Source organism: Tupaia chinensis, unplaced genomic scaffold, assembly GCF_000334495.1.
Source record: "Tupaia chinensis unplaced genomic scaffold, TupChi_1.0 Scaffold146346_1, whole genome shotgun sequence".
Lineage (NCBI taxonomy): Eukaryota > Metazoa > Chordata > Mammalia > Scandentia > Tupaiidae > Tupaia > Tupaia belangeri.
In genome coordinates, this window is record NW_006206202.1 from 511904 (window position 1) to 527475 (window position 15572).

The 15572-nt window shown below is 44.2% G+C and overlaps 1 protein-coding gene across 1 annotated transcript in view; it reads right to left on the reverse strand.

Moving 5' to 3' along the window:
• Positions 1-15572, reverse strand: part of TANC1 (tetratricopeptide repeat, ankyrin repeat and coiled-coil containing 1) — a gene marked incomplete in the record, with an annotated part of 175626 nt that overhangs the window by 79237 nt on the left and 80817 nt on the right. The window contains 2 exon segments of the mRNA XM_027768446.1: positions 7438-7624; positions 8690-8817. Coding sequence (XP_027624247.1) covers positions 7438-7624; positions 8690-8817 — 315 coding nt within the window.

Genomic DNA, 15572 nt, shown 5'->3' on the forward strand with positions numbered 1-15572 from the left:
CCCTGTCCTTTTTTTTTAAAAAAAAAAAAAGGGGAAAGAAAGGAAGAAGTGAATTTAAAAAAGGAAACTCCCTTTGCTGTAGAAACTGCCTCCTTTGACCTGACCTGGCCAAATAAAGATCGCTTACAACGGTGGAAAGTTTCACTGCAGCCAGTAAGTCTGAGATATGAAAAGATCGGAGACGAGTCAAGGCAGCAATGCCGCGCATGCCCTAGTCCTATGCAACGAGATCTCTCTCCTCTCCTCATGCTTACACCGCCCACCCAGCAGTTGTTCAGGCTGCCAGCCATACTTCGGATTTCCCTGAATGACCGAGGGCAAGACTGCATGGGGGAAACCAGCCTGGCTTAACCCTTTCTGGACAGAAATGCCAGCCTGTGCTTCTCTCCCCTCCCCCACGCGAGGCCTGCCCCACCTGCAAACTAACAAACCACACAAAGAACAGTCCCTGGCTCACCTGCAGCCACCGCTTTTATCCTCCCTCAGCCCAACAAGGAGGGGGCCAGAGAAGGCAGTCAAGCTACTTCGCCTGGAATGCTGAAGGGAATGCCCCAGGTGGGGCGCCCCAGTAACCGTCAGCTCCAGGGGGCTCTCCAGCTTCTCCTTCTGCAATGTCTCCAGAAGACCTCTAGGCACGTCTGGCCAGCCCTGTCCAACACTCTGTCCAATGTGCTGCACAGCCCTGCTCCTTTTCTGGCCTTGTGCTGAGAGCCCTGTGTGCTGGCCTGTGACAGCCAGATCTTGGTACCCAATCTCCAGCTCAGTGCTCACCACATTGCGCAAGAGGTGCTTTGCTGTGACATGCAGCAAGGCCAGGGACCTGAGCCATGTTCCCAGCTGCATTCATCAGGCTGAACCACCTGAAGGAACAGCTGGGGGCAGGGCACCACGGGAGGGAGGGCCTGCCTCGCTCAGCCACTCCGTCCCAACTTGGTCTGACACAGCAGAAAACAGTGAAAGGTAGTGGATACAGACTACACTATGTCTTCCAACAGAGCATGCCACACGGGGTTTCGTAAAGCACTGCATAACATGTACGTGGAATGCCAGATACTGGCGCTTCTGACAAAGTTCCGTGGCTGTTCCAGAGATCCAGGCTTTTAAGAAAAGAGCTCCAGGTACTATCAGTTATTATACACCTGCGGTATAAATATTCCACCAGAGGCATCAATCACTGCCATGTCACTCTTCAATGAGTGACAATTTTCCTATTCCTGCCACAAGTGTATTTTTCTATAGGTGAAAATGTTTTGGAGATAAACACTGTGCTTTTTCTTTATTGCCTCACTACTAACAACTTGCTCCTGGTACACAGTAGGTGCCAATAAAAGCTTGAAGCACCAACAGAACAGCCTGAAGAATCCAATCACACTTTGAATTAAAAGCACAGTAGGTGCTTTACAGACACGAATCATCACCCAGGATTTCTTTCCGACACTGAGTACATTACCAAATTATGTATGTAAAGAAAAATTGTTCTCCTTCACCCAGAAGATAAAAAAAGGCTTCTATAATTAAGGATGATTTTTTAAATTGCAGGCAATGTAGCAAAATGAATATTAACCCAGATTTGAAATGCTCTAAATAGTTATTACCAAATCAATTTCAAAGCATTTCAATTTAGTAACGAGCAGGGCAATACAGGTGGCAACAAAGCAACATTAGCATAAAATCAAAAGGGCAGGATTTACAAGAAGTGAATAACGAAAATAAAGTACAATTAATTCAGCTGTGTGTGCCTCTGCACGTGATCATCTCCCCTGGGACCTCAAGTCTGGGAAATAAAGTCTAAAGCTACTTCTGGTCCACTGTTATTCTACAAGCTGAGGAGGAGGCAGGGGTGAGTTAAGGGAAGATTAAAGTCAATCATTGACAATTTCTTTTTAAGGTCCTAAGCAAATGGGCAGAAAAATATTATCAAACTCTATCAAGTACCAGCAGGAAACTAACTGAGGGCTCAACATTTTACTGCAAGCCACTTCTGCAGAAGCAATGTTCCTATGAAGGTATTGCCCTGTCTAAATGTATACCTGCTTCCCACTTTAAACAGAGCAGGAGGGAGACAAGTGCAGCCCCAGGGAGAAAGGGAAAGGCAACAGGAAGAGCTTCTATCCTGAAGACAGCCATACCTGGTGCAAGCTAGCAGCTCACACACTCTATAGTTCAGCGTCTGGGTAGGTGGAGCGTGCACATGCCCTGTAGGAGACACACTGAGTGGGGGGAGTGGTGTCCCTGTCCCCTTGGAGCTCTCCCTCCCCAGGAACAGCTTCCTTCTCAAAAGGAAGCAGATGTTAAACCAGCAGGTGGCGTGGTGGTTAATGTGCTGGACACTCCCACATGGCCGACCACAGCTTGAATACTGGACCTAGTGGCTTACTTTCTAATTTCTCTTTCTCTCCCTCTGTGTGTGTGTGTGTGTGTGTGTGTGTGTCTAGTCAAATTAAAATAAATGAATAAATAAAATTAAATAATTATTTTAAAAAATCCCCCGGAAGCAGATGCTGGACACTACAAATGTTGGAGATTATGATTTCAACAGATAGGAGGAAATGGAAGGGATGATTGATCCCTTCTTCACCCAGAAGCTTTCTAATTGACACCTGTAAGTTCATTGCACTTCTATCTATAATGGACAGGAAGGCGTTTCTTTTCAAGTTTATTTATTCGTTTCTTCCATGAGAGAGATACAGACAGAGAGACAGGCACTCCCAACAGGGTTCTAAAGGCATGACCCCCCGCCACAGGCAACCCAGATCGTGGGCATGCATAAAAAGGGAGGTCCCAGAACTTGAACCAGGCACCTTCCCATGTGGGTTCAGCTTTGTAAAGCATTGCACTGTCAATATGCCACCAGTCAGCCAAGGAAAGCTTTTTTTTTCCCCCAATCTTGAAAGAAAAGGTAGGCTTTATTTGTTTTTCCTTATCTTTCTTTCTTCCTAAAGGGAGAAAATGCCCATTTTCTTGAAATAAATACAAATACACATAAAATATTTATCATACCATGAACATAAAAAAAATTAAATATATTTAACTCAAAAAGTGCTTTGAAACCCACTATACTCAGCAACTTAAAAAAAAATCAAATTGGTTTTCGTATACATTCCAATAAGTAAAACATACTTTGTTTTTTTCTCAGCTAGGATTGCTAAGACTTACTATATCCATTCGTAACAGTTGGAAGGAAGTTATATTCAAAGGAGTGTCACCAAAAAAAGAATGTTTTCTTAGGCATGGAAGGACATCTTTAAAAGCATAGTTCTTTATAAAATTTTTATTTTTCAAAACAAGTGAGAGTCATTTTATGGTGATTGGGTACAGCTGGGTTTAGAAGAGCTTCATGTTGGCAAATTTAAACAGAACTAACTTCTACATTATGCCAAAGATTTTAAATGTAAAGAGTAAAGAACTTTACTTAATTTTTTTTTTAAATTCAAAGAGAATTCAGTTAATCACACCAGCTTAGCTAGATCTCCACATGACAGAATTATTATACTTCTAAAGACATTTATATAAGGACCTGGTTTTCCTGCAATAGGACAAAATGGGACCCCATCTGGATAACATCCTAAAGTTGAAACAGGGTGCAAGGAAGGGGCTACTAAGGCCTGGCTCCCACAAAGACTGGACGGGCCCAAGGAATTCTTCTCCTGGGCACTCATCTGTCCTTTCTCCTTCTTAGCAGTGGGAACAGCACACAGGCTGGGCACTCTTGGTAGCCCTGAGAACGCTGCCCAGGCATGTGGGCATGTGGGAACACAGGCTCCCTGTCCTCACATCTGCTGGGCAAAAATATTGACAGTGCATATAATCAGCAAGTCAGAAATCAGCTTGAATAGTAAGGGGAGGTCTAGGAATTTCTAAGGATGGGCTAGCACTATCTGAATTTGCCCAAATGCCCTGAATAAACTGTGCTAGTAAAGCACATGGAACACTGGTTAGAGCCTAGCGCCCCCCACAGCATGGAATGGCACAGCAGCTGTGCGCAGTGTCCCCACCCACTCCCAAAGTCTGGGCCGGTCCAACCCCAGCACTGGCGGTTGACGTGTCTGAAACTACTTAAAATGGAAAATTAAATGGAAAGCCTCTTCCTCCAGGCCCTGTTATTTGGATCCTCACCAGGCTATTTGACAAGCCACTGCCAGGTCTTCCAAAGCAGGAAGCCAAGGCATCCCTCTTTCATCTCTGCCCACTAGAATCACAGTGCTCTTCACTATATCACTCTGGTAAACATCTATGATGCCTGAAGGGACCATTCCCAGGCTACACCTTATAAAAACTGGCATATTCTTCAGATGGAAAAAGGTCTACCTCCATCCCAGCAATCACAGAACCACAACTGAGTCACAGATGCCGACTCCATTAAGAGGCAACAGAACCTGCACACCCTATACTGACATAAAAGGGGGCTCTTTCACTCTCTGGCTCCTCCACTCCTGCCTCTTCAAAGACCTGTGGCTGCAGTCTGCTCAGGGAGGAAATTCTTCTTTACCTTCTCCTCCCTACCACACTTCTAGTGTGTCCCTTGGCAGAAGGTTCTACTTCTCCAGGTCACGTAAGGAGAGAGAACAGAGGAACACTGTCACCAGCACAGTGCTTCCCTGTCGTCTGCCTACAGGCCTCACACCCTGCAGGGGAACAGCTAAGGCCACATCACAAACTTCAGAAGCTGCGGTCTTCTGTGAAAGCAAGACTTACCAACCACTTCCTAATTCTTCCTGCTTTCCTCTCAACAGTCGCCCCTTTCCATGTTTAACTGAGTTAAGGGACCACATTGGCCTGAGCTGAGGAACAAAGGCAGCCTCAGTGGCATGAAATGTACTACTTTACCACAAAGGCAGAGCTTGAAACACAGACAGTTAAAAAGGTTTGGCCAAGCCAATTTGGACTGGGAATCCTGCACGGCTTCTTTATAAACCAACTAAATGTTCCCAATCTCCATGCAGCTTGATAGAAGCAAAGATTCTCTTTTCCTACTTTCTCATTCCAATACTGTTCCAGGAACCAAGAAAATGTCTGGAATAGCATGAGACCCCTGTCCATATGGAAACAAAATTAAATAAAAAAACAAAAACAATTACCAAGAAAAATACCAAGTTGCAATGGGGGCATACACTAGGACAACTAATTGGTCTGGGGCTGGGTAGAACTCTATTAAATATCTTGCAGTTCCATCTTCCCTTGACAACACAGGGAACCAAGCCAGTGCCTCTTCTTTCCATTCAGAATACTTGTAAAATTGCAGAATTGTAACTCAATTGTAGAGAGACAGAGATGGAGAGAAATGGATGGTTCTTTGTTATTGAAAAAGTTTGTAACTGTCAAAACAAAATGCTGATTTGATTAAACAGAGGCATGGACCATCAGTGGCCAGAACACGCAATAAATAGGAAATGTCCAAAGACGTAGCACTGGCTGACTCCTTGAAGAAGATAAACTCTCTGGGGGAGGAGAATTTTCAGAATAGCTAAGAATGCTGTGAAGAAAGTCATTTGGCAATCACAGGATACACCCCAAAGATTATCAGTGGTGGACAGCTCAGAGAGAGACAGGGCATGAGAACAGAAGGAACATTAGAGAAAATATAGTGAACTAGACTAAACCGCAGCTGGGGAAGCAGGGTAAAATAGGAAGGGAGAATTAGCAGAATAAGCTTACTGGAAGCCCTTAAACGGAGTGAAAAGAATTTAAATTTGCTACAGAAACCTCAGCCTATCATTTACATGAAGGGTCCAGAATAAAATAATCCCAGAGACAGAAAGTAGATTATCAGACTAGGACTGGGGAGCTTGGGGGGAAATGGAGAGTGACTTCCATAGGGTACAGGTTTTTGTCATGATAATATGTTCTCAAATCGGATTGTGATGGTAGTTGTATAACTTTGTTTTCTTTTTTGCTTTTTAATTTGCCAAAGGTGTGTATACCTTTTGAGAGAGAAAGAGAGAGAGAGAAAGCACACCCCCTCCCATGGGGGATGGCCAAAGTGCAATCCCTTCTCCAGTCCTTCCTCCTTTTGGTATTTTGGGCATGCAGACACATGTATCCTGCATGTTTTTGAAGTCACCAGGTCTGGGACTTGAATTGAGCAGTGGGCCATGGGGAGCCTGGCCACCTTCACCACCACTCCGCTAGCTGGCCCAGTTGCACAACTTTGAATACACTGAGATGGAATATATCCAATGGTTTAAATGGGTAGATATTACAGTAAGTAAGTAAATCAAAATGAAGCAAAAATCCATGAAGATTTTGATCCAAATAAAAAATGAGATAAGAGGCAGCCTTCCTTAACCTGAAGGTCTCATGGTAAGGTCTATGTCCAAGAATCCACAACCCACTTCCAGAAATCTCACAGACCTTCTTGAGTAATCTGTAAAGAACACACTGGGTGAACCAGCAACTTAGTTTTACAAATTAAACTTGAAAGGCATTACAAGTGATCAAAGAAAATGAGCTCACATGTCATTCCATCTGACTGCATATTAACGTGGAAGTGGCATGCAGTCAATAAAACAAACTATCCCTCAAAGCCATGTGTCTAATTCAGAAAAAGGGATGGAGGTGAACTGCAGAGAAGAGCTCTACTGTCAGCTCTCCTTAGAGCAGAGGGAGGTCTGAACAGTCCTCTCCAGGGGTCCTACATGTTTGTTATCTGAAAGGTACCAAGCTGGAGACCTGAGTCACACAGATGCCTGAGCCCACCTACAGATAAACAAGTGCAGTCTGTGTGAGACGGGACATAAATATAAGGGCTCTAAAATACCCCCAGATGATTCTAATACGAACCTGGAACTACAAACTACCAACTTAATCAAAATCACCTACTGTCCAGAGAAGGAAAGGAATGTGCACAAGGCCATTAAATGTTGCTTGAGTCACCTGGAAAATCAATCTGAGGATCAGGTCTCCCGCCATCAGCTCAGAGTGATCACACCTACTGTGTGGAAGTGGAGGTGTGGGGACTGGAGAGGGCATCCTTAGAAAATCCTGGCCTCGAAACAGGATCCCATTATAAGAAACTAGAAAGAGCACAAAACTAAAACTGTTGTTGGAGAAACAACTGACCTTGAGCCTAGGCTGGGAAGACTTCTTAACATGCAGGGATTTCATTGCCCTGCAATGTGCCCTAAGGCAACCTGGTGCCCAGCAAGTGGAACTGATGTTAGGGAGGGAAGATTTTTGTAACTTCACAGCCCAGATCTCAACCGGAATTTTTTTTTTAAACCAAATGAGCCCAGTGACATAAAATAAACATCAAGGAATGTAAAAGTTGCTGCTTCACTCTCTCAGCTGTACATGGAGTCAGTGCCATCTGCAAAGAACAGGGCAGATCCTGGCCACTTGACCTTCACAGACCCGCTAAAACCCTCATAAGAAGTGCCTGGTGAATGCTCTGGTAGACGTGCATCGAGCCATCACATTACCGGGCAGTGTGCTTCTTACCTATAATTCCACTGTCCTTGCTTTCCAGGGTGGAACTAGGGCTGCTAATGGTCTCACAGGGACTTTTGTTGGCTGCCGTCTTGCTGACACAGCTATTCAAGGTTGAGCAGGGGCTATCGGTGCTAGGAGATGCGGTGCTGCTTGTTAGTGTGGAGCAAGGACTGATGCCTTGGCTCAGAGCTGTGCACTGCAAGACGAACGGAAGGAGGAGTTAGCACGGCTTACCCGGGATGCTTCGACGCAGTTTGGTCTTTGATGCTAAAACAAAACTAAAAACAGGAAAATGGGAGACGGTTTTTAAAATCTAGGGAGGTGTATGTGTCTATGTGTGTGTGTGTGTAGATAAATACATAGTCTTCTATGTTTTAAGGGAGAAATATCTTTGTTCTGTTTCCCTCTTTTGTGATTTTCTTTTTTATTCAAAGGACAATCTTAGCAATAATTTAGTGGGAATGCACATTAGTAAAACAGAAATGGTAAACAGGCAGACTTCCTTTCATTTAAAGTATGCACAAGACAAATGGGTTATTTGACCTCTGAACGGAAAACCTGGGAACTGTTTCTGCAATGTTTCACGAGCACTGCAACCTGATTCAATTCCTAAAGATTTATGGGCTCTGCGATCAGGGGAAGGAGACTGGTGACCACTGCGGTCTCAATCAATGCACAACACCCTCCCTCGCAGAGACCCCCTCAGGGACAGGAGCTCCAGCCCCTTATTGCTATCCAACACACACAGCTCTGAAGTGGCAGGTGCATGCTGCTGCTCCCTGCTCCCCGGACGAGGGAGTGCCCTCCCGGAAGATGAACCATTGATCTCATCTTATTTTGTCTCTGCCTCATCTCCTATAAATCTTTTCCTCACCCCACTGACCCTCCAAAATCTCAACAGCTAGGAAAGCAAATACCAAAGCAGCCAGATGAGAAGAATGGTGCTATAAAGATAAAAATGGTATCATTATGAAGGAATTCTTTTAGCCACTTTAATTCATTTAGCCACTGTTCTCCGGATGGTGACTAGAAGGTTAATGTGGACATTTTCTTAAATTCACCTCCCTTCTGCTTTTCCCCACCCACCCCCGCCCACTGCAAAAATTCAGAAACAAACTGTTGAAATAAATTTCAATACACAACAGCCCAGGACTCATTTGACCGAACAATGACTTCTCCGCTCAAGGAGAGGGAGAAGATGGTTATCGCTTCATTCATCCTCTGAGCAGGTATGAAATGCAGTGTCTTCCTCGGGCATTACCATGGTTTCATTTTTGTCTTCAATGGTTATGTGTGTGGCACTTGGGATCCCTTCTCCCAGTAAAAATCCCAGCCTTGTCAACAGTTCTTGAGCTGCCGGCGAACAGCTCGGTTCATTATCGGCCTTTGCTTCTGGAACAAAGAAAGAAAACAATGAAGATGCCCCTCTGGGGAACTGCAGTACCGCATCTGGATGAGTCTGCACTACAGCTGCTAGTCTGATGCTTGTGTGTATTTTTATAAGATGCACAAAGTTTGACAGTGCTGCCTGTCCTCTAACAATACATTCTAATTAAGAGGCTGCAACAAGTTAAAAAAAAAAAAAGAGAGAGAGAGAGAGAGAGAGAGAAGCTCCAAGTGCAAAGGGTGAAATATATGGCCTGAACTAGAAGAGCCCAGTGTTATCTGAGAGCAACTCCTAATTCCTTGTCATGTGAAAACAGGCAGTGCAGACACCTATTTGGGTAAGGGAGGCCTCTTTCTCTTCTCACCCTTAGAGAGCAGTGTGGCCAGTGCCCACCGCAATTTTTATAAGATGCACAAAGTTTGACAGTGCTGCCTGTCCTCTAACAATACATTCTAATTAAGAGGCTGCAACAAGTTAAAAAAAAAAAAAGAGAGAGAGAGAGAGAAGCTCCAAGTGCAAAGGGTGAAATATATGGCCTGAACTAGAAGAGCCCAGTGTTATCTGAGAGCAACTCCTAATTCCTTGTCATGTGAAAACAGGCAGTGCAGACACCTATTTGGGTAAGGGAGGCCTCTTTCTCTTCTCACCCTTAGAGAGCAGTGTGGCCAGTGCCCACCGCAAGCTGAAATAAAGCAAAACCCAATTGCGTGATGGCAGGCACACAAGATACTTAAGAGTGGGACTAATACTGCTATCGTAGCTCTCATTAAACAAGACAGGGGCATGACGACTTCGGTGGAAACCTTGCCCGCATCCCACAGAAATGAATTCCAATCCAGGATTTCAACTTGAAGGCCCATCATTGAGAATCCATGTTGAAACAAGGATTTAAAATCCCAGTGAAGTGTGTCCTGAGAGATAGACACAGTAATACACTGTTGTCCACGCAGAGATGAAAAAAACCTCACAGTAATACTGAGAAGCCTCGCCTTTTTCAGGTTCTCCCGAAAGATGGTCACCTGGCTTTTTACATTTAAGAGAACTGGATTTTGAGGTTTGATTTAAATGTTGAGCTGGAGGCAAACCTAGTATCTAAAAGTCTAAGGGTACGTAGTTATGGTCAGCAAATAACTGATATCCACATCATTCTAACACCACTCTCACATTTCAAAATCAGCATCTTTTGGGGGATGAAATAACACACAAAGCAAACATGACAATACGCTTCTTATAGAGTTAACAATGTGCAACCCATAGTACAGTAACTCAATGTTTTGCTCTCTTTTGTTAACTGTCCAAGTACTTAAACCTATATATAAACCTATTTTCCCTAGGTGTGGAAATCTGCAGATAATGGTAAGAGTCTTACAAAAATAAAATGACAGGGTCACCTTTGCAGCTTGTGGTTAAGGGAACCAGATCTCACATGACCAACTGTGGTTCAAATCCCAGCTGTGATCGTCTGAAAAACACCAGGTATATATGCGTGCATGTCCAAAATCCCAACAGGATGAATAAGTGGAAGAGAGGGACTGTGATGTTACCACACCCCACTGTAGAGTACTTTCTCCTGCCCCCTCTGTCTCTGTCTGGCAAGTGCACATGCTCTCTGATTGGAGGTGTCTTCAAGCAAAGACAGACACCCACCCTTGCTTGCTCTTGAAACTGGTAGATGTTTGAGAAGATGACTGTAGGTCAGTTTGCATGTTTCTTAGTTGCTCTAGTGAACTGTAGGGGCAAATACCAATGCTTGATTGTTATAGATTAAGAGAGTTTTGATAATTTTGCATTCATAAATTAAACTGATTTGAATTAACAGTGGCCCCAACACAACACAGGCGTCAACACTGGGTGGGTGGACTATAGCGTCCAAGCCGCTCTACCGGAAGGTAACCCTTCCCACCAGAGACTTCAAACCACACTTTGATTCCCAAGGTAGATGGGCATCTGGGAAAGGAGGGTGGAAACACAGCAAATCCGCATAACCCAGGCACACCCAAGGGCTGAACCACTCAGGACAAGATCAGTACTGCCTCCTTCCACCTCCTTCCCCTCCCATGCCCCAAGGCTCAGGCAGGGCAGCCACTTTATCTTAGGTGGCAGCTGGGCTAAAGGGAGGGAACAGGAAGCAGATGGAAGGGGCTAGAAGTGGGTGAGGGGGGCAGATAGTGCTCCACACCCCCTTAACTTTCAAAACAATCTCTATGCTGCTGCCCAACTGTGACTATGCCCTAGAATGTCAAGCTTCTAGTCTGACCTGAAACGCCCTGGGAAAGAGCCAGAAACTACTCCCAGTTGGCAACTGCTGTGGAGACAGACAGGGCAGCTGCACGAGCTTGGCTACCGCAGACTTTACCCTGACAGTGAACAAGCCAAGCCTATGGCTTGCTTGGAACTCAGCTTGAAGACCCCTGAGCCTCTGTAGGTCCTATGGGCAGCCAGGGAGTGGCAACACCCCTAGCAGAGTCACTGTCATTTCCATACTGTATCTGTGGCAGGTAATCCAGTTTCTCAAGGTTTGCATACGTCTTAAAGATCCCAAGCTGACTAGTCATTCAAACCTCCTTCACTTTTTTTTTTTGGAGAGATTTTTGCTATAGGGCGTGTGCGCTCGCCAGACGGACAGAGAGAGACATAGAGACAGAAAGCGAGAAATCACCCCCCAGGGGAGATGGTCACGCTGCAGTCCCTTCTCCTCCATTCTCCTCTCGGGATCTTGGGCGGGCATGCACGCACACGTGCCCGTTATGAGTTTTAAGCCACCGGGTCCGGGACGCGAACCGCGGTCGACTATGTGGGAGTCCAGTGACATAGCCATTGTGCTAACTGCTGGTTCCCAAACCTCCTTCACTTTTCAGATAATGCCAGGGAGCACTGGCAATTCCATGTTTACTGACTGTTGAAAAAAGACACCCAAATATTCATTAACTGCTCTTTTAAGTGCTCAACCTGGACTTTGCTCCTACCAAGGTTCTAAAACTCGACCCAGTTCTGGATGAATGAACAGACTTTCTTTCTTTCTTTCCATCCATTAATCCACTGTGATGTTATTTCTTCCAAAGGCTTCCCAACTGTCTTTTCATATTATTTTCTAAAATGCCATTGTAGTGACCATACCCTTGAAAAGTCCCCTTTGGTCTGAAATCCTTAACTACATCAAGCTTTCCTCATCTCTCCTGCCCTAATGCACTGAGCCTTCTTTCACTAAAATTTTCATTCTGGCAGGACCCTCTGTGGAAACCGTCATCATGATTGCGCCATTTTGGGATACAGTGATACAGAGGACTGTGAAATGGAAATGTTTTTTTTTTACTTCTATGGTTGCTCATCGAACACTGAGATTTGAGCTACATGATTTTCTTTTTCTTTCTTTTTTTTTTTTAAAGAGATTTTTGCTATAGAGTGCGTGCACTTGCTGGAGAGACAGAGAGAGACGAAAGTGAGAAATCACTCCCCACCCAATCCCAGGAGGATGGCCATGCCACAATCCCCCTCCTCCTGGGACTTTAGGCACACACACACACACACATGTACCTGGCATGATTTTTAAGCCAGAGTCCGGGACTCAAACCACAGTCAACCATGTGTGAGTTCAGCATCATAACCATTATGCCATCTGCTGAAACCTGGACTAGATGATTACCTTTAAGCTAATTCTTACTCCGGAATGACCAAACCAAATGCTAGTGGGGCACTTTAAATGAAGGGTCTATTCATATTCATGCAATCCACATTAAATCATTCATCAGCAACAGGGCATACCTTACCCAATACCAGTAGTATAAGGACTGGAGAGCAGAAAGACCTCATTTCTTAACACTTTACATCTCACAGACTGAAATACTGGAAGACTATCGTGGCTACATTTGGAGTAGAGATAAGAGCAGGCCTCACACCCCTTAGGTAGAGAATGATAGTTTTCCCACTAACACTTCCATGGAACCCTCACTATTACACCATTGTGCAAGGTTAACCGCATGCAGAAAGGTAAAAGGAAGTTGTCTGGTCACTTCCCGCCAGCCTCTTTTAAGCTGTTCACACCCTTGGGGGCTATGTTTGGGGGCACATACACCGAGGAGCTGCCTATAAACTGACTAGCTCCCCAATTAACATCATTATAACTTCAAACCATCAGTGCCTCTTATAATCGTCTCCTCAGCCTCCTCTACCATCTCAGAAGACAGGAGGTTCTCCATGCTGAATTTATTCTGGACTCCTTATCGTATTGATCCACTCTGAATCTCACTGTTCTCATCAGGGAAGTGGCCATACCCACTTCCTACATGTTGTGAGGCTCAAAACCAGTAACATGAGAAAATGTCTTTAAAAAAAAAAAAAAAAGATTTATTTATTTATTTTAATGGGGGGGAGGGGAGAACAAGCAAGCAAGCACAAGTGAGCGGAAAGTGAGAAAACAAGCTGCCAGGTTCAGGACTCAAACTGCAGTCAGTCATGTGGGAGTTCAGCGCTCATAACCACCATGACACCTGCTGGCTCTGAGAAAATATAAACCACAGACACTATAAAGTAGGTCCTTATCACCACTAATTTTTTTTTCTTTTTCCTTTTTTGGAGAGGTTTTTGCTATAGGGCGTGTACGCTCGCCAGACAGACAGAGAGAGACAGAGAGACAGAAAGCGAGAAATCACCCCCCAGGGGGGATGGTCACACCGCAGTCCCTTCTCCTCCATTCGCCTCTCGGGATCTTGGGCAGGCACACACACGTGCCCGGCGTGAGTTTTAAGCCACCGGGTCCAGGACGCGAACCGCGGTCGACTACGTGGGAGTCCAGCGACATAGCCATTACGCTAACTGCTGGTTCCCTATCACCACTAATTTTAACACCAGAATCTACACTTCCTATTTTTTTCATTTTCAGATTTTACAAGTTCACATCTATTTTCAAATGTGTTTATATTTCTCTTACCTAAAAATATAGCTTTCTGTTCATAATTTTTCTGCCTCAAATAGTTTTTTCTGAAGTCACTATTCCAAGATAAAACATTTCCTCCTTTTTACAATTACTAAAATGTCCCATTTTGGCCTGCACTTAACAGCTTTCATTTCCTATCTAATTCACTCTTAAAGCCAGGTTCAGGGTAAGCAGGTGGCATAGTGGTTAAGGTGCTAGACTACCACATGGCTAACTATGGTTTGAGTCCCAGACCTGGCAGCCCCACATGGCCAACCAAGGTTTGAGTCCTGGCTCTGGCAGCCCTGAGAGGAGAATGACAGAAAAGGGACTGTGGCGTGCCCATCCCCTGTGGGGGGATGATTTCTCATTTTCTGTTCCTCCAGCAAGCATACACGCCCTATAGCAAAAATATCAACTAACTAACTAACTAAATAACTAACTAAATAACTAACTAAATAACTAACTAAATAAAGCCAGACTCTATTAGAATTACAGGGGATCTCTGGAGATTACCAAGACTACCTCATAAAGAGGAGTCTCTTCTCTATTGTCATCTTCCTCACACTCTACGGAGCACTGAGCATTGTTGACGAAGTAGGCCTTTCACTAGCTATGTGACCTTTAACAATAGACTTAATACCATGTTTCCAAGGCAGTACTCGTGAATCAAGTCTTAAATGAGGCCAGTTCTTGTCCTGATGTTAGTGGCTTCCCCGCCTACACGTGACCTGCTTTGCTCTGGTTTTTCTTTACCTCTATTTGTGAGCATTTCCCATTTCCTCCTGGCTGTCCCTCTCTTTAGCCATCACTATACCCTCTTCCTTATATTTCCGAAAAGGTGCATCTACCCTTAAACCTGCACGTTTCTGTCCATAATCTGTTTCTAATCTGCAATACTAAAACAGTTATCATACAATTATCTCCAAACTCTTCATCTCATTCCCTCTATATGGAAATTGCTGCCAAACCCTACCATTTCTTTCGCACTGTCTTCTCAAACAGTGTTTTTCTCTCCAGTCACACTCCACTACTCAGGTTATAGTCCTTATCCAAGTAAACTATTAAATTTTGCATTAATTTTTTTATCTCTATTTTTATTTTCTCCCTTTCCTCCCATTAGGTCAGTTCAGTGGATTCTCAAGCTTCACAGTCTCAGGATTCACTCTTAAAAATTACTGAGGGGCCAGGTGATGAAACAGTGGTAATGTGCTAGATGCACACGGGAAAGGTCTTGGGTTTGTGTCCTGGAAATTTCCAGAGCATTCCAGACACATATGGGAAGGTAGAGACTGGGGGTGGATCACAGCGTGAAGATCCTGTTGGAGACGCCCCTTTCTCTCTCTTAAGAAACAGATGAGTAAACTTAAAAAAAAAAAAAATAGGACTCTATCTAAAGAGCTTTGGCTTATGAAGTTTATATCAGAATTACAAAAACTAAAAACAAGAATTGTTTCAATGTTTGTTGATTCATTTTAAGATAACTTAACACATAACCTTTTAATTAAAAATGATGGCACTAGAGCCGGCAGGTGGCATGGTGGTTAAGCATGCTGGATACCCCCATGGCCAACTCTGGTTCGAGTCTTGGACAGGTGGCTTGCTTTGTCACTCTCTCTCTCTGTCCCTCTCTGATCAAATTCAAATAAATAAGGTTAAATAAAATAATTCCTTAAAAAATGATACTTCTAATTTTAAAAGTTAGTTAAGATGAATGGCATTTTTTCATATTTTTACAATTCTCTTTTAACATCTTATCAAGTAGATGACAGCTTGATTCTTTTTTTTTGGGGGGGGGGGGAGATTTTTCACTATAGGGCCCGTGCACTCACCAGCCAGAGAGAG